We start from the raw sequence: 18,063 nt of genomic DNA on the forward strand, positions 1-18,063 counted from the left end.
CGGCATGTGTGGGCAGTGCCCACAAAGACCACCGCCGGCCCTCCCAGAGTTCCCTCGGCGAACTGGACTCCCACAGTGCTCTGGGGCTGCGGGCCTGTCCGCGCCCCCACAGAGGACCAGGCGGGAGGGAAGGAGACACACACCCTGGAACACCAGGAAGCACGCTGTTTATTTTCCAAACAATTTTATTGAAATGTGCCAGGAGTACACAGGCAGCACAAATGTATGAACAGGAAAAAAAAAATCACATGTACAATAATTGTTTAAAAAGTGAAGGTTAATCTTGGGAGCTATCAGTTCCCCTTCCCCTCCCCCTCCAGACTTCCAGCGTTTCCATTATGGTTAAGCCTACTAACCTAGCATTTAAAAAAAAGGAATACAGAACTTTTGCCGGAAAAAAAACCCAAAAAAAGAAACTCAAAACAAAACATAAAAGGAAACAAACAGCATAAAGGAAAGAGAAACGTTTTCCTGCTCAGATGGGCCTTTTCCTAGGCACCTATTAGGAGGCGTGCTGAGCGGTGGAGAAACACAACTTCAGGGTGTAAGGGTACGGGCCATCTGCGAGGGAGAAGAGAGCGCCGTCGGTCAGGGCCCCCTCCGGAGGCTGCCGCCCCGCCCCGCCCTTCTGCCCGCTCTCCGCGGCTAGGGCTTCCTCTCCCCTTCCTCCGCCGGCATGGAGAACCCCATTCCCAGCCCCGTGGCGGGTGGGCTTTCACTGCAACAGCCCCTTTCCTGGGTACTGGGCCAACCTCCATGACAGACACTGCTGGGTATTTACTGAAAGCTTCTGACGCACAGAGCGCCAGTCCCCGAGAGAACTAGTCTGAGTGAGCGTCAGGCTGGCAGGGCAGTGGCAGCAGCCAGCCAGGCTGGCCCTCCCACGGGGACCACTGGGCTAATCTCTTGGCGACCAGGTTCCCCGGCCGAGTCAGGAGCGGCAGAGAGATCCCTGGGGACCTGTGCTGGTGGCAAGAAGGACGGCTCTGGCCTGAAGCCAGCCCACCATCAGCCCCGAGGGGAGTGGCCGCAGGACACACAGATACTCACTGGGGTTTTTCATCTGGTAATGATTCAGGAAGCCCAACGTCTCCAGGGCATCGCTCTTGGACTCCCACTCCAGCAGCCCGGAGGAGCTGCGCTCACCTGCTCACAGGGCAGAGATTTTAGGCCGACCTGGGCGGGAGGCAGGGGGCCGCCCGCCCGCAGCCCAGGACTGGGGAGCCAGGGCGGGGGCTGGTTACTCACTTTTGCCTGAGAACACTTTCACAGAAGACGGCCGCTTCACCCCCAGCTCGTCGCAGATCTGCAAGAGACACAAAATGCGTTCGGACACAGGAGGGCCACGGGGCAGGGTGCAAGCACCGGCAGGGAGCACTTACGATCCTACTGCAGCGCTTCTAGGCTTCCATCACACAACCCGCTCTAAGGTGCCCCTGGGACCCGAAAAGGGAAGACACACTTCTCTTGCTTTGTTTTTACTGAAGTTAACGACCATCATCAGAGTAGTAACTATTACCGTTATCTCGCCAACGACAGAGAAACTGCTTTTTAAAATCCCCACCCCTGGCCACTTGGGCGGCACGATGTAAATGTTCGCTGAACTCAACAGCAACACGTGAGGCCAGGACAGGGTCTCAAGTCCCTCCCTGCCAGTCAGCCCTCCGCCCCTCACAGCCCTGGCTTCCTCGGACCCGGCCCTCACAGAAGCCTTGCTCGGGTGTTATGTAGGCCCTGAAGGGCCTGACAGCATGGATGTTTGAGCCTGGACTCTGACCAGCGCGCTGTCACCCAGAGGAGGAGAAATCTTCCCCGGCAAAGCTGCTGCCCGTCCTCAGCCCATCTATCCGATCCCTGCTGCAACCCTGGCACCCAACCCAGGGCCTGGCAGAGAGCAGGGAGCCACAGAGATCTGCCGTAAGGCTGAGACACACAGCCGGTCCCGATGGCCGTGGGGAGGGCCAGCCACACGGCACCCACCTCGAAGAAGTTCTCCTCGGTCACCTCCAGAGGGGCATTGAAGAAGTGCAGCACGTTGCTCGGGTGCTGGATTCGGTTCTTGGCCGCCTGCTCCGGAGTAGAGAACCGGTTGTTCCGGGACTCGCTGAAGTCTTTGTAACTGCAGGACCCGTCTTCTAGCCCGTACGACTGCCCGGGCATGATGGCTGGCTGCTTGGAGACACTGCACCGGGGAAGGGGAGCCCTCTGTCAGACCCGGAGCCCTGCACGGGGGGCCTCGCTCCACAGCTGAGGCGAGGCCGGCATGCTTTTCCCCACCGACTTGCCTGCGCCCCAGGGAGCGTTCCCACCACACCCCACTCCTGCCTGGACACGCAGCCAGCCCTCCTCCCCGAGGCCCTTTCCAGAGCGGCCCATCCCGCTTCCCTCCTTCTGCAGCTCCTCTCTGACACTCCCGAGCCCGCAGAGACGAAGCACGTACCAGACGTTCAGCTTCTGCCCGAACATGAAGTTGTTGTTGAGGTGAGTGATGGCCCGGTCCACGGCATAGCCATCAGCCATTTCCACCATGGCGGCCCCCGGCTTGCTTTTCATAAATTTCACCTGGGGGATGGCAACAGTGATCAGCGCCATCGTCCAACCTCCAGTGTCCCTGTCCCGACCGTCCTGAGTCTCAAACACCAGAACCCCCAGCTCTGGAGAAAGGGTTCCATCTCCTCACTTATGAAAGATGCTTCGGGAGAACTGAGCCACAAGAAGTGCTCGGCTCAACAGTGCATTCCTAAATGTCAGGACAGGGCCCACGGGTGTGTCACTTAATGAAGTACTACAAAAGCCAGGGGGACGTGGAGAGAAAGCATCAGGATCTCCACTCTCAACGGAGACCCCGCTTCGGATCCTGTCCCCCCCACCCCTCCGTGTCCCCTGCTCATGCAAGCGTGTGTTCTCTCAAGAATACTTATAAAGGGGTGCCTCAGTGGCTCAGTCAGTTCAATGTCTGACTTCGGCTCAGGTCATGATCTCAGAGTTTGTGAATCTGAGCCCCTCTTTGGGCTCTGTGCTGACAGCTCAGGGCCTGGAGCCTGCCTTCAAATTCTGTGTCTCCCTCTCTCTCTGCCCCTCCCCTGCTCGTGTTCTCAAAAATAAACGTTAAAAAAAACCCTGTGTGTGTAAAAGCATTAAAGGTAGTAAGTTAAAACTAACAGAGGCACTGAAGGCCAGCTCTGTTCTCTGGCTCGGAGGCCCGCTCCCACATAAAAGCCTGTGAGCCTGCGCAAGTTATTTACCCCGTGCCTTCACTTCCCTCTTTGTCTAATTAAGGGTTCCAGCGAGATGCAAGTTACTACGCGCCAAGCACTTTTAATAGTGCCTGACACACAGGAGTGTGTAGCTGGCACCAGCCGCTGCTGCCCTGATGCGTGGGCTAAGCCAGGGGCTGCAGGCTCAGACAAGAGGCCAAGAAGCCACCCGGTCAGACGTGAACAGCCACCTGTCACACAGGCAAGGCAGGAAGGCCCGGTGTTGCCAGATCCTCTTTAAGTTTTCTGGGAGAATCCTGACACGGTAATCTTCAGCCACATGAAGTTCTCTAAACCACACTCGTGTAACATTGGTAAAAGGTCTGGGGGCTAACACACCCCCACACAGCCACACAGTGAGGGCCGAACAAAATATCGGCAGCTGGTCCCCTGCTCAAGGAAGTGCCCCTCTCGGGACCAGCTCGCCCCCAGCCCGGCCCAGCCTGCCCCGCAAGAGCTCAGGGCTCGGGCTGGCAGGTCTGCAGGGAACCCACGCGCCGCACGCGAGCTCACCTTCTCCACGTTGCCATACAAGCAGAAGACATTGAAGACCCGATCACAGTTCATCTTAGACTGGTCCAAGCCATAGACCATGAGCACAGGGCTGTCGGCGTGGGGGCCATACTCGGGTGGTGGGGGAGGGGGTGGGGGGTGCCCATACTGGGGGCCGTAGCGACTTGGGCCCCGGCGGTGACCCCCCACGGGTGGGCCCATCCTTCTCCCTTCGTAGTGAGGTGGGGGGGGCCCGTAGCCCTCATCATGGTAATGGCTGTGGTACCCACCGTGGGGCCCTCCTGGGGGGTGGGAAGGAAAGAGAGGGAGGACGGGTGAGAATTTGCGCTGCGGGCGGCGGGCAGGGGCACATGAGCCACGGGAGTCCACGGAGGGGAACCCCCTGCCCTCACCATATTCTGCGGGGTGATCTCCCAGGAGAGGGGGCTGTCTCTGGCGTTTGTTAGGGTTGCTGCTAGGGTCACCTGCGGACAGAAAAAAAGAGTTAGAACCTACCTCTGAACAAAGGGAGTCTTCCCTCCTGACTAGAAGCTGACCTCAAAGACCTCCGGTTCCTGCAAGCTTTAGGCAAAGCCCCACTTCCTCACCCGAGCTGCTGGGGCCTCCCTCCTTCCTGTGGCCTGACCCTGGGTGGGCGTGAAGCCCGAGCATCCAGGCCGGAGCCCACTGCCCTTCCCCGGCCTGTACCACGCTAGTGTCTTTTCTCTGGGAAGGATGAGCCCGCGTCCAGGCTTGCTCCCCCTTGCCCCAGCCCAAATGGGAGGCCCCGCTCTTGGATCCTCCGGGAAGCCCTGCAGATGCTCTGGAGGCTGTTAAGTTATGGAGGCCACAACAGATTTCTCAAGTTAAGTCCCGATGAAGGGAGGGGAGCAAAGAGCAGGAAGACAAACAAGGAAGGGCAGGTCAGAAAGATAAAATCTGACCCCCAAAATTCCAAGGTTCTGGGAGCTCTAGGCCCACCCGGCTCTCTAGACCCAGTCTTCTTCAACCCCGCCCCTCCCCCCGGAGCCCCGCCCCTCCCCATCACACCCGACCCCAGAAGAGGGACTGTAGGCAAGGACAGCAGGGCAACATGAGAACCAGTTCAGTTGAGCAGTCATATACAAGGCATCGACATTCTCAGACCCGGACAATGGCGCAGATCCACCCCAGACCCCGGATGCAGTCCAGAGTCGCTACATGACTTTAGCGCTCGAGTGCCAGACACTGTGCTAAGCGCTTTACAGACATCACCGCTTCTGAAATTCCTCACAACAACCCTATGAGGTAGGTGCTAGTTTGGCCCCATTTTACAGATAAGGAACCCGAGCACTTAACTTTTAACTGAGCAGTAAAGAGACATATGTTGGCCCAAGGTCACAAAGCAAGTTAGCGGCTGAGCCAGGATTTGAACCCAGGTCTGGCCGATTCCAAAACCCATGGCTCGAGACCACTGCCCTTTGCTGCCACCCAGCCTGGGTTTCGTTTCCAACAATCAGTCATTACAAAGATGGAAAAGGGCTACTTACAGCAGAAGTACAGAGTACAATGTCCATTTGTCACAAAAAACAAATCTGTATTTTCTCTTACCATTGGACGCTTCAACAGTGAGTTAGCACAGTTCTGAAAGATGGCGTCCCATCAAACATACACTGCGACCCTGCATCACATGGTTTTACAGTCATAAATACAAGTCACGGTACACATCCGCTACAATTTTTTTTAAGAATTGTTTTTTTTAAAAGTCAATGCTTTTAATCAAAAATGGCTCACAGATGTTCTGTCCTCAGAAGATACCAGAAAGTGGAAAATAAAGGTGTATGAAGTGGGTAGTGTCCCTCCGTGTTGTCACCTCCTCACATTGTGTGCTGCAGTGCGGTGGTGCGGTGCTTCTGGCTGTGTGGCGCTCCGTGTGCGTGTCTCCTGGATATGAAGTGTGCCGGGGGCCCCACTACGCCCGCGCTTTTGGCCTTGGGAGCGCGCCCAGCTACCCGCCAGCAGGTAACCGTGTACCTCTGAGCTGTTTGGCTGTCTGGTTTTAGGTCTGTTTTTTTTGTTGTTGTTGTTGTTGTTGTTGTGGCTTAAGTTTGGTTTTTTGTTTTTGTTTTTTTTTTTTTTGGTTTCTGATCTCCAGTTGGTGCAGATTATGTTGGCAGCCGATGACTGCGGAAAAAATAAAAATATCAAAACAGAAAAGAAAAAAAGGCCCTCCCCAAACCAAACGACTTAAAAAAAAAACCAAAAAACAACCCATATGGCGAGGAATGGAGAGAGGATCCTATTGTCTTGGAGGCCCATGGAATCTACTTCAGTCTATGAAACGTTCTCCGAAAAGAGCGCCGCTGGCTGGCTGGGAGAGCTCTGTTCTCTGTGTTTCCTACTTCTGTGTACATTCTCGGGTTCAAGTTTGCTTGGATTTTGCCTTTTTTTTTTTTTAATGTTTAATAAAAAAGCAGTGTCTGCTGCCATGTTGCGTCTCTTTCTCTTTGTCTCTGTCTGCCTCTGTCTCTGTGCTTGGAGCTGTTCCTTGGAGCGCGGTGTGGTGTTCTTGATGTAGTGAGCTCAAGTCTGCGGCTGTTTCTGGGGACGTGGTGCAGGCTGCGTGTTCTGTTCTCTCCAGGAAGAGCTAGTGGTTTCTACCCTGTGTGTTGGTGAGCAATGTGCAGAGGCAGAGCCGCTGAAGTACGGTTCCCGAGGGGTGGCGAAGCACCGCCTCGCTCCAGGTCCCCTCATCAGCTCTCGTGTTTGACCCCCAGCCTCGGGGCGGCCAAAGCTGAGAGGCATCGAAACCAATGCACAGCCGGCCCCTGCCACTAGCCCCTGCCGGTCTGCACATCTTCTATTTGTGTTCCTTGGAGAAGAAATGGTTGGTTGCCATGTTTCTGTTAGCGGTCATGTAATGCCATTGCCCGCTCTGGTACATTCACTTGGTCACCAATTTGCCTCTGATCTCTGGAGGGGCAGCCATGCCCACAGCGCCCATTGTGAGGGTCCTGGGGAGAGTCTAGCCCACCCTGCCCACTGCTTCCCAGCTGCAAGGGCGAGCAAGACGGGCCTGCCTAGGAATGGGGGCCTTTGGCTTCCCAGAGCCTGTGAGAGGTCAGCGCTCAGCCTCCTCCCTCAGCCTGCGGCCTAGTCCGATGTAGCAGACCAAGACACACAGAGATGGACGGTCCTGCTGAGGGGGTGCGGCTGGTTTTCAAAGGCAATCCTCCACCTCCCCCTCCTATCCAAGGCAGACCATTCTTGACAGATTCTAGGAAGGGGGTTGTCCATTTGGGCCCCCGCAGAGATGTTGCGTCCCCTCTACAAGTGAGGTGAGGCGTGTCCGCCCTGCTCCAATCCAGGGTGTCTCACCTCCACAAGGTCAACTTGCTCAAAGGCCTTGCTCCAGGGGCCCAGGAGCCCCTTATTGCCTCCCCAGTCTGCTCCCTCCTCCCCGCTGCAGGCCCTCTCGGTAGTGGAAAGCAAGAGAACCACTCCTGGCCCAGTGAGAACGGAGAGCCGGTATCCCTGAGCAGGGTCCCAGGAGGGAAGCAGCAGAATCCATCTGGGAGCTGCTGCCAGTTTATAAGCCACCGCCATGCCCTGTGCTCAGCTGAGGGCCTGCTCCCCACCCCGTCCAAGCCTCTGCCTTGGCTCCGCACCCTCAGCCACATCAAAGGGCCCCCGGCAGCGGCTAGGACCTACAGAGGCCTTCATTCACCATCTCCCACTGGGGTGTCTTTTCCGAGACCTGACCACCCCCCAGGCCCTCCCATGTCCACGGGGAGCCCAATGGCATTACATAACCCTGAGCCCGGGTCTATGAAGTGCACTAGTCAAGTGAAGGCAAGGCGGGTGTGTTTAGAAGAAAGTGGCCATCAGGATTACCTTGTCCACTGAGGTTGGGGTTTGTGTAGTCCCAAGTGTCCTGATCGTTCTTGAACACATTCAAGCGTGTAGGCTGCAGGGACAAGACAGCTTGCAATTAGCCAGGCCCCGTCTTCCCTGGAAGCCGACAAGGGGCAGTGATTTCCCAGACCTACCTTTGCATATTCGATCTTCAGAGTGCAACAGCCTGAGTAAATGTCAGCCCCATTGAGTGAGGCCTTGGCCCGCTGGGCACTCTGCACAGAATCAAATGTGAGTAAAGTTAAGGAAAGCCCTGGGATGGGTGCTCTGGGAAGGGCTTCAAGTTGACCCAGGAAAGGAGGACAAGGAGCACCCAAAGACCATACTGCATGTGCACTTCTGCACCGGTGCTCAGTGCCCGATCACTAGCTGCTTGCAGGGAAACAGGCCGGAGCGCTGCCCTGGGCGAGCGGCCTCTACCCAGAGTTCCTTTGTCGTCTGTGCTCCCAGCCCAGAGTGGCAGCAAGCCCCCTACGCCACCACCCCAGGCTAAGCCACTTTCTTCTTTAGTCCAGTCCTCTCTCTCTCACGCCATGTGCTTTGATCAAAGCTGGACGATCTCTGACATCAACCAGATGATGCTCCCGCCTTGGAACTCCGTCAGCAGCTTCCTCTGCGTAGGATGCCCTGCTGACTTCTTCCACCGCCTGCAGGGAACCCTCGCCCCGTCAGCTGTCAGGCCTTCTGCTTCCGCCGACACCAAGCTCCCGCCCACCTGAGGATGTCTGCAGAAACCAGTTCCTGTCTTGAACACCAGCTCCTACCTCCTCATAAAAACAGACACACCCTGTCGGGTCTCCTGGTCACTCCCAGCACCCCGTTTCCCCCCCACGGCACTTCTGACCCTGAGCTTTCACACCACGTCACGGACTGCTTCTCAACGACCCCTCCCATCAGACCGGCGACTCTATGAAGTCACATGGCAAACAGCAGGCACTCGGGAAGTTCCACGCCCATTAAAGGACAGAACCCCCACCTCAAAGAACAGCCTTCTCCCAGCAAAGGATATTCCACCATGGCCTGGACGCCATTCTTCCGGAAAATAACAATTCTCTGGACAGGGCCACAAGGGTTGCAGATAGTGTAAAGAACATCCTGTAAAAAGCACACGGGCAAGGATGAAAGGGCGCTGGCAGGTCAGTCTGCGTCAGATGAGGGGACGGGAAGGGAAGAAGGAAGATCTCACAGAAGCATGTAAAACAAGGCTCGCCGGCACGCACCGTGGTAATCGAATAGATCGGGTTCAAGATGGTAAAGAGAAGCACGCTGTTGACGCTCCGGGAGTCGTCCGAGTCCCCGGGGCGGGAGATCTTCTGGCTGGTAGAGTAATTGACGAAAGCCGGGTGGCCAGCAATGTAGATTTGGTTGTCGGCTGCGTAGTTCACGGCGTTGCAAGCCCCCAGCACGTCTTCAAACTCCACCAACGCCTGTCTCTTTTTAGGCATCACTACCACATAGCTGGCAAAGAGCACACAGCTTTCAGTGCTCCCAGAGAACAGACAAGAGGAAGACATTCCACTTTCTGTGAACTGATTCCTCTAGACCTCCATCACGGTTTCCTGATCTGAACACCCTGCACCCGAAGTGGCCCAGCAGACGAAAGATATAGCATCACCTCTGAGAAGCCTGCCTTCCTGAATCCTCCTCCCTTGACTGAGTCAGATGCCTTCTACAGGCTCCTGGACTTTCCTTTCACAGTGCTGACCACTCTGGGTAGGCTGCTATCTGGGAGGGGGCCAAGACAATCTCATTTGCTACTCTGTTTCCAGCACCTAATGTGTGACAAATACACTCAGTAACTATCCACTGAATGAGAGAAGGCGGACTAGAAACTACAGGCAGGCAAGGAAGGAGGAAAAAAAAAAAAAAGACCTGAAACTTAACTAAACCTGACCCAAGTACTAAAGCTAAACCCAAGAGTAGAGAAGCCCCAGGACATAGCCAAGGACCCTGAGTCAAACTGGCTACATCCCTTCCAACTGGAAACTAAGAATACACAGCACACTGAGGAGTTGACCCCTCTGTGTCCACCCCTGGCCTCTGAGCAGAGTACCTGATGGGTCCAAATTCCTGCAAGGCCTCCACAAGGTCAGCTTCCACCACCCCGTCGATCAGGCCCCTGATGTGGACAACTGGGGACGCAGGGGTTTTGTGGGGGTCATCGTAGTTCTCCTGAGAAAGGAAGCAAGAACATAACTTCATTTCCTGCTGTACAAGATGGTGGCCCACTGCCCTCGGTGCTGCTGGGGACCCAATCAGATAAAACACTTCAGTGCCACGCACAGACAACAAAGGATGGCGCCGCACACAATTAGACCAAAAGGGTTTGGGGCCAGCTAAGTACAGGCCCAGAGTGGGTGGCCACTTCCCTAAGGCCCTGGCTGCAGTTTCTGAGGAAGGCAGAATGGAAAACGAAGCAAGTCCCATACCTTACCTGCCTCCTAGAACTTTTCCCTTCCCGGGGGGTCAAGGAAACGGGGAAAGACTGGGATGGAGAGGGATGGCAGTTCCAACAAGGGCTCAAGCAGTACTCCACCGCAACCCGGATCAGAACATCCCCTCCACACCCAACAGACTCTCTGCCCTTTCCCCAGTGAAACAAGCCGCCAACATCACTCAGCCGAGCATCACTGTTCCCTTCCCCACACACATCCCCAGGTCCAGTCATCTCGACTGCCTGGCTAGGCCACCCTCAAGAAAAACAAGACAAAAAAAGGTCCTTCCGAAAGAAAATGAAACTCCAACCCACACGCTAAGAACCCAGATCGTTCCCTTCCAAGAACAATATTTCCACCCACACACAGAGAGAAGCCTTTGGGAATAAGGAGAAAAGTAACTTTCTCCATTTTTCCTGGGCTCTGGGCCCAAGGTCCTGTCTGAGCGCCACCAAGCAAAAACCAGGGGAACAGGGGCAGAACTGGATCCTATCTCAGGAATGAACCACAGAGACCACGGGAGGCACACCAGGCCGATGGTGGTTACCAGCTCAGCGGTGTGCAGTTCCATAGCCCATAAATTCGAACCCTGGCCCCTCCCCCTGCTACGGGATCTAGACAAATTCACTTCAGCTTTCGAAGTCCAGACTGTTAATATCGTCCTGTATCTCATACAAAAGTCTTAAAGATTTGCTTAAGGTACTTCTTTTAATGTGGGAAACAGGGCCCGGCACAGGTTAAACCACTAGTAAATCACAGCTACAGGTCACCACGAAAGCGTGGAAAACCCTGCAAACGGCTGAACGGGAGAGGGCTGCAGGAACTTGCAGGGAGTAGGGACTGGGCTCCGAGCCAGGAGGAACAAATGGTGGTCCTTTCCGACTAAGACTGAAAACGTGAACTCTCACCCCCAGAAACCATTTTGGTTCACCAAACCCACTGCAGCCAGTCAACTCCCGGAAATTGTAAGCAAACTTGTGGCGGTTCCAAAGTTGGTTCAATTCCCAAACGGCTGGCTAGAAAGACCTTTCGCGAGTCTTTCTTCCGGTGTTCACTGCCCACAAAAATGGGGACACATTCTGTTCTGGGGGAAGAGCCTAAAATATGATCTTCTCTATTGAGACAAACTAGAACACTGTATGGATTCAATAGTGATCGGGCAGAATTCCCCACTCCAGCGCGGAAAAGGCCACCGCCCACCCATTCCCGCTCACGCGGTACCACCCCCCCAACCGCCCACGAGGCCCAAGCAGAAAGAGCGCGCTTGCGCACGAGGGCCATGAATTAAACGATAAAGGGGAAAAAAACCCGGCTCGGCCGCGTGCCTGGCCCCCCACACCCCAGCCCGCGGCGCCTGCGCACTGCGCCGCCGCAGCGCGAGCTACTTCCTCCGCCTCCCACACCGCCCCCCTCCGCGACGCTCAGAGTAGCGCACGCGCAAGCGCCTGTCCTCGCGCAAACCCCGCCGTTTGCTCAACGCCCGCCCCTCCCCCACCCCGTCACAGCACGAAGGCCTTGGGCGCGTGCGCAGAGGCCCCCCCCCCTGAATACCCTCAAAGTGGAAATTTTTCCCTCCCTTCTCGGCTGTCCCCGGCGCCTAAGACCCTGGCCTCACCCCGCCGCCGCCGCCCGCCGCCCCTGCTCCTCCACCGCCGCCGCCACCGCCTCCGTGCTGGTCGCCAGCGTTGTCCGTCTTGAGCCGCTTAGGGGCTCGGCCGCCCTCACTGCCGCCGCCGTAGTAGCGGCCACCGCCGCCTCCGCCGCCCGCCGCCGCCATCTTCACCATCGCTCCCGACCGCCTCCGCTGCTCGTCCGGCTGCTGCCTCTGCTCCAGCCGCCGACGCCGCTTCTCCGCCCGGGGCAGCAGCCTCCGCGACATGGCGGCGCAGAACCCGCCTCCCCCCGCCTCTCATTGGGGGAGGGACACGCCTGTCACCCGCCGCCCCCACCCGATAGGGGGAGCCACTGGTCCCGCCAAGGGGGGAGGGGAAGCCTCCGCACGCCTTGCGCGCCTATTGGGTACAGCCCACGCCGTTCTGCATGAGCGCCCGCCCTCGTTTGTCTAGGACACTCCTTATAGGCTGATGCTTTCTGCCAGTCATTTCGCCAACCCCGCCGCCTTAAAATAAACTCCAATTTGATTGGTCGGATTTCTGGCACGGCCTGGCCTCCTTTGGGACACGTGATTGGAACGGCGCTCCCCACTCGCCTTTAACAGCCCCGCCTTCTTTCCACTTTCATTGGCTTCCTCACAAATCCCTCAAACCGAAACTTCTTAGTCTTCCAGTCACAGCGCCACTCGTTAAGGAGAAAAGGAAACCCCTCCCTTCTGCCACTCTCCAGTGGTTACTGCAGATGCCATTCTTCTTCGTCTCTATTCGATTAGTCAATGAAGAGTGGAAAAGGTCCCCTCACTAGGCAGTAGGACCACCGGTGGGTTTTGATTGGGTGAAAAAGGGAAGTCCTCCCAGGCCGGTAGGCGCTCTTTGGCGCAGTCAAGGAAAGGATCCAAAGCGAGAGCGCAAGCGCGAACAGGCTTCCGGGCATCTTTGGAGGCGGGGCAACCCCCTCACCTGGCAAGGCCTGGAGTACCCCAAGTACTTATTAACATGTGGGAAGCGCCGGAAGGCTAGACCAAGACGGATGGGCGGCTGCCACTGCAGCTCTGTCCCCGCCACTATCTGTACCTTACTTCTCTCCACCCTGAACCTTCACAGTGCCGGAAGAATTTCAATAACCCAAACTTAACCCTTTCAGTAGAAAACCATTTGCTGGTGGTGCTTGTCTTAGTTCCGCAGGGGGTCATTTCACCGCTCCACCTCTAAGTTCAGCCACCATAGTGCCTTTCAATTTGCACACAGGGAAGGACCTCCTACGCACCTTTCGACCTTTGCCCGGGCAGGTCCTTGCCTCTAGAACACTTTGCCCACTACCCCTCCTGCCGGAGGAATCACTCCTCTTGTCCGTGCAGCAGTTTCCGCTCTGCAAAGTGTTCCTGGTCCTTACCAGCCCTGACTACAAGCCTACCCTGTGACAACCACTGACCACTCAGGCCAGTGGTTTCCATGCGACAGCCCTGACCTCTCTGGCTTGCAACAGTCTGGGGACTCTTTCCTGCGTGGAAGTCCAGCGGGGGCAAGGGCGAGCCAGGTCCGACCCAGCGCTCGCGCTCTGCAAAAACGCAGCCCGAATGGTCTACGCGTCCAGAGGGAGCGGGTCTTCCTTTCTTGGAAACGGGATAGGGAGACCCCAAAGATAATGCCCTCCCTCTGAGTCTCTAGGGTGCATCGACGCCTAACTGCCGGAACTGAGGGACAGGGCCGGAGGCTGAGCCGGGATCCCGCCGAAGGGCTATGATGTTACGGGGCTGAGTGCTGGAGGCGGAGGACGCGCGCTTAGAGAGGATAGAGTCGTGGAAGTACGGGCGACTGCCCCAAAGATGCTTCGGAACATTCCCAGTGGGTGAAAGAGGGTTCCTAAAACAGGAGCCCTCATGGAAACTAAGTTTGAAATGGGGTCAGTGAGCCAGGAATGGTGGGTCAGCGGGTTTGGGAAGGTAAGAAAGTTGGGAGTGGGCTGATGGGGATCTAAATCAGTGCCCCGTCACACCGGGAAGATCCGAAGCGGCCAGCTGAACACAACCGGGGGCGGCGCAGCTCCTTCAACACGTGATCCGCGCGAGGGGAGCGAGGCGGGGCGGACCCCACTGAAGGGCGGGGTCGCGAGGTTCCGACGTCACGGGAATGCGGTGTGGGGAGGGGGGAGAGGGGAGAGGGGCCCCTCCCCTCCCCGCCCCCGCGCCCGGCCCGTACGCCCCTCACGCCGTCCGGCGCTGCTGGGACGCGGCGGAACCGTCCTCGGCGCCACTGGTTCCGGGATCGCTGGCCGGCGGGCCCGCACCCACGGCGGGCGACCGGGCGGCTGCGTTCTCTGCACCGCCTCGCTCCCTGCCTCCGCCCCTCCCCCGCCCCTTGCGCTCCGGCAGCGGGCGGCGGGCGGTGCCTCCCACCCATCCCCCTGCACCCCTCCCCGACCCCTCGCCCCCAGCCCCTACCAGCTCGGCGGCGAGCCTGGCCGGCCGTCCGGGATCGAAAAGAGAGCAGTCACTGGGAAGTTTTGGGGGAGGGAGGGGCGGGCCTTAAAGGGACCACGACCTCTTTTCAGCCTGGAAAAAAAATATGGGGTGGGGGTGGGGTGAGAGATCGAGAGTTGCTCCGCGGTTGAATGGAGGGAACAACGCCAGAAAGGAATGGAAAGACTTATGAACCCTTACACGTTAGGGCTCCGCGTTCTGTTTTCCCCAAACACCCAAACCCCTCGCCCCCCTCCCCCCACCTTCCATCTCGGAAAGTCACGCAGTTGTTTGGCAGTGAAGCCTCATTCCTCCTGGTCAGCCAAGTGTTAGCTGAGGTTAACGTTGAGGCGCACACTGTACAGATGGGGAAATCGGCTCGGATGCCCGCGACATATCCGGGAACCCCCCGCTTGTAGAGGGCTGTAGAGGGCTTTGCTTGCCGCTAAAAGCAGGTAACTGCCGCACTGCAGTACCTGTCTCTTGTGGTTCCGTGGGCTGCAATACGCAGTGGCGTTTAAGGGCACGGGCGCCGGGGCCAGAATGCCGGCCTCAAATATGGAGGCTGCCCTTGCAACTCTTGTGGCCTTGGGAAAGTAATTTAGCCTTTTGGGGCCTCTTTTCCCTGATCCAGTGGTAATAGCACCTGCCTACTAGGGTGCTCTTGAGGGATGGTGAGAATGTCTGGAAGCAAAGGGACCTCAGGCCTACCCCCGTTTCACAGATGAGGTAAATCTAGGCCCAGAGAAGGGAAAGAATGTGTATTTCAACTGTTCATCGAATGCTCAGAGCTCATTCCTGATTTTGCATTGGTTCCTCCCTCCACCTAGAATATTCTCCCAAATCTTTGCTCCTCATCAGACGGCTCAAAGATCACTTCAGCGTTAGCTGCCATACGCTGTTAAAACCATGGCTCCCCATTTATCTCCCTCTTATTTTTTATTTTTTGGGAGACACAGTGTGAGCTGGGGAGGGGCAGAGAGAGGGAGACACAGACTGGGAAGCAGGCTACAGGCTCTGAGCTGTCAGCACAGAGCTGGTTGCCAGGCTTGAACTCAGAAACCACAAGATAATGACCTGAGCCGAAGTCTATACTTACCCAACGGAGCCACCCAGGCGCCTCTCTCCCTGTTTGTTCTTATTACCATGTGAAGACATCTAGTTATTTAATTTCTGTCTCTTCACTAAATCTGGGCTCTTTTGGGGCTAGAAGTGGGTATGTTTTCAGCATTCTAAGAATCTACCCTAGGGTCATTCATTCATTCAAGGGATGTTCACGGAGTTAACACTAGTGTGGGGGCACCTGGGATTAAACAGTGAACAAGGTACAAAAGACTCCCTCCTTCCTAGGGTTTCATTCTTTTTTTTTTAAATCCAAATTAGTTAACCTAAGTGTAATAATGGTTTCAGAAGTAGAATCTAGTGATTCATCATTTACGTGTAATACCCAGTGCTCATCCCAAGTGCCTTCCTTAATGCCTATCACCCATTTAGCCCATCCCCCTCCTCGCTCCCCTCCAGCAACCTTTTGTTGGTTATTTGTATTTAAGAGTCTCTCGTGGGTTTGCCTTCCTCTCTGTTTTTATCTTATTTGTCCTTCCCTTCCCCTATGTTCATCAGTCTTGTTTAAATTCTACATATGAGTGAAATCATATATTTGTCTTTCTCTGACTTATTATGCTTAGCATAATACATTCTAGTTCCATCCATGTTTTTGCAAATGGTTAAGATTTCACTCTTTTTGATCACTGAGTAACATTCCGTTGTGTGTGTATATACACACCACATCTTTTTCCATTCATCGGTTGGTGGACATTTGGGCTCTTTCCATAATTTGGCTATTGTGGACTTAGTTGATTATATTCTTTTTAAAAACTATTTATTTATTTTAAAGTTTATTTCTTTTGAGAGAGAGAATGCACCTGTGAGCAAGGAAGGGGGCAGAGAAAGAGAGAGGGAGAGAGGGAGTCTCAAGCAGGCTCTACACCATCAGAGTGGAGCCTGACCTGAGGCTCAAACCCACGAACCATGAGCTCATGACCTGAGTCCAAATCCAGAGTCAGGTCCTCAACCCACTGAGCCATCAGGCACGTCTCTCTCTCTCTCTCTTTTTTTTTAATGTTTAGTCATTTATTTTGAGAGAGAGCATGCACATGGAGGAGGAGGAAAGACAGAGAAAGAAGGAGAGAGAGAGAGAATCTCAAGTAGGTCCTGACATGAAGCCCAACATGGGGCTTCATCTCCCTGAGATCATGACCTAAGCCAAAACCAAGAGTCAGAGGCCCAACTGACTGAGCCACCCAGGGCCCTCCTGGGGGTTATACTCTGGTGAAACACTTAAGTAAAACAATGGTATCACATGGTAATCACTATTACTGAGAAATTAAAACAGGGAAGGAGGATGAGGAGTAGGTAAGTATAGTTTGCTCAAGGGGCGCCAGGGGGGCTCAGTCAGTTACGCGTCAGGCTTCAGCTCAGGTCATGATCTCATGGTTCATGGATTCGAGCCCCGCATCGGGCTCTGTGCTAAAAGGTCAGAGGCTGGAGCCTGCTTCAGATTCTGTGTCTGCCTCTTTCTCTCTCTGCCTCTCCCCTGATCACACTGTCTCTCAAAACTAAATAACTTAAAAAAAAAAAAAAAGAATAGTTTGCTCAAAAGGATATTAAAGAGAAACCCTCAGCAAGAAGGTGACATTCTTGTAAAGGCTTGAAGCTGGGGAGAGAGGAAGTGCATGGATACCCAAGGACTAGCATTCCAAGCAGAGGGAACAGTGCAAAGGCCCTGAGGTGAAAATGTGCCTGGTATTGTTCCAGGAATCGGCTTTGAGGTGGGTGGGGTGGGTGGTTGTAAATGGTCAGCAATGGCTGCCAGAGAGATGAGAGAGGGGACAGTGCTAGAGAGGGCTGAGGGGCCTCATGGGCTTGGGGAGGACTTTGACTTTGACTCTGAGGTGGAGCCTCTAGAGGCTTCCCAGCAGGGGAGGACGGATCTGGCTCAGGAGCGCCCTGCGGCTGCGTGTGTGGGTGTGGGAAAGTGGGAAGCAGCCTGTGTGTGTGGGGGGGGGTGGAGGGCAGGAGCCAGGAACTCAGTGCGGAGGCTGATTCAGTGGAACAGTCTGGAGAAAAAGGTGGCTGGGATTCGGGTGAGCCGTGGAGGGGTTGACGTGGGCCGGTTGGGGATCTGATTTGAAAGTAAAGCCCACAGGACAGGCTGAGGGGTCAAATCTCCCCATGATTCAAAACCATCCCCGGCGCGGGGCTCACAGTGATGGCCAAGGTCCCCAGTTCCGTGCTCTATCACTCCCAAAGCTGCTTGTGGAAAGAGAATCCCTCTCTCTCTTCCTCCCTCTCTCTCTCTCTCTCTCTCTCTCTCTCTCTCTCTCTCTCTCTCTCTCTCTGTGTCTCTCCCTCCCTCCCTCCTTCCCTCCCCCCCTCCCTCCAGCGCAAACCATGGCCCCCCCAGGACCAGTTGTCCACCAGGGATAGCTGAGGACATGGACAAGCTCTCACACCTGTGCCTGGGGGTCCCCTGGCCTGTAACCTTTTTTCTTAACTGCCAAAAAAAATTTTTTTTTGTTTTACCCTTTATACAACTCCATTTGTAAAAAATAACATACAACTAAAGCTAATTTGATTTTTAAAATCAAAGTTCATTTAGTGATAATGTACATTTTACAATAAAATTGTAGCAAAACACCAACAATTGATAGTTTAAACAAAGTATCATGCATGTAAAAATGATGTTGCTTGTAAAACTTAGAGGGGCGCCTGGGTGGCCCAGTCAGTAAAGCGCCTGACTTGATTTCAGCTCAGGTCATGATCTCACGGTTCGTGGGTTCGAGCCCCGCTTCAGGCTCTGTGCTGACAGCTCAGAGCCTGGAGCCTGCTTCTGATTCTGTGTCTCTCTTTCCCT

General features: G+C 55.4%; 1 protein-coding gene across 3 annotated transcripts; it reads right to left on the minus strand.

Annotated features, from left to right (window-relative positions):
- Positions 1-150: 150 nt before the first annotated feature.
- On the minus strand, positions 151-14,201 carry HNRNPL (heterogeneous nuclear ribonucleoprotein L). 3 transcript variants are annotated; one of them, XM_029925009.1, is made up of 13 exons: positions 14,133-14,201; positions 9,697-9,815; positions 8,864-9,101; positions 8,653-8,738; positions 7,778-7,874; positions 7,623-7,695; positions 4,163-4,234; positions 3,771-4,051; positions 2,441-2,562; positions 1,981-2,182; positions 1,249-1,306; positions 1,051-1,146; positions 151-561 (listed from the first exon to the last, which is right to left on the minus strand). In XM_029925009.1, exons 3-13 carry the CDS (start codon positions 9,086-9,088, stop codon positions 503-505), a joined length of 1,371 nt encoding a protein of 456 aa, XP_029780869.1. In that variant the 5' UTR covers positions 9,089-9,101; positions 9,697-9,815; positions 14,133-14,201; the 3' UTR covers positions 151-502. The 3 variants fall into 3 exon arrangements, with proteins under 3 accessions (XP_029780869.1, XP_029780868.1, XP_029780867.1); XM_029925008.1 differs by lacking the exon at positions 14,133-14,201 and adding an exon at positions 11,694-11,972; XM_029925007.1 differs by lacking the exon at positions 14,133-14,201 and adding an exon at positions 11,694-11,972 and having other exon boundaries at positions 3,771-4,234.
- Between the last annotated feature and the right edge of the window lie 3,862 nt (positions 14,202-18,063).

Source organism: Suricata suricatta, chromosome 16, assembly GCF_006229205.1.
Source record: "Suricata suricatta isolate VVHF042 chromosome 16, meerkat_22Aug2017_6uvM2_HiC, whole genome shotgun sequence".
Lineage (NCBI taxonomy): Eukaryota > Metazoa > Chordata > Mammalia > Carnivora > Herpestidae > Suricata > Suricata suricatta.

What these genes read in the sequence shown, in the direction of transcription:
- HNRNPL (XM_029925007.1), bottom strand. Translation starts at nt 11,957, where the DNA reads ATGTCGCGGAGGCTGCTGCCCCGGGCGGAGAAGCGGCGTCGGCGGCTG. An exon ending in CCCCAACCTCAGTGGACAAG is followed by an intron (nt 4,235 to 7,622) that starts GTAATCCTGATG and finishes TTCTGTCCGCAG; the next exon opens with GTGACCCTAGCAGCAACCCT. An exon ending in TGTATGGCAACGTGGAGAAG is followed by an intron (nt 2,563 to 3,770) that starts GTGAGCTCGCGT and finishes GCCATCCCCCAG; the next exon opens with GTGAAATTTATGAAAAGCAA.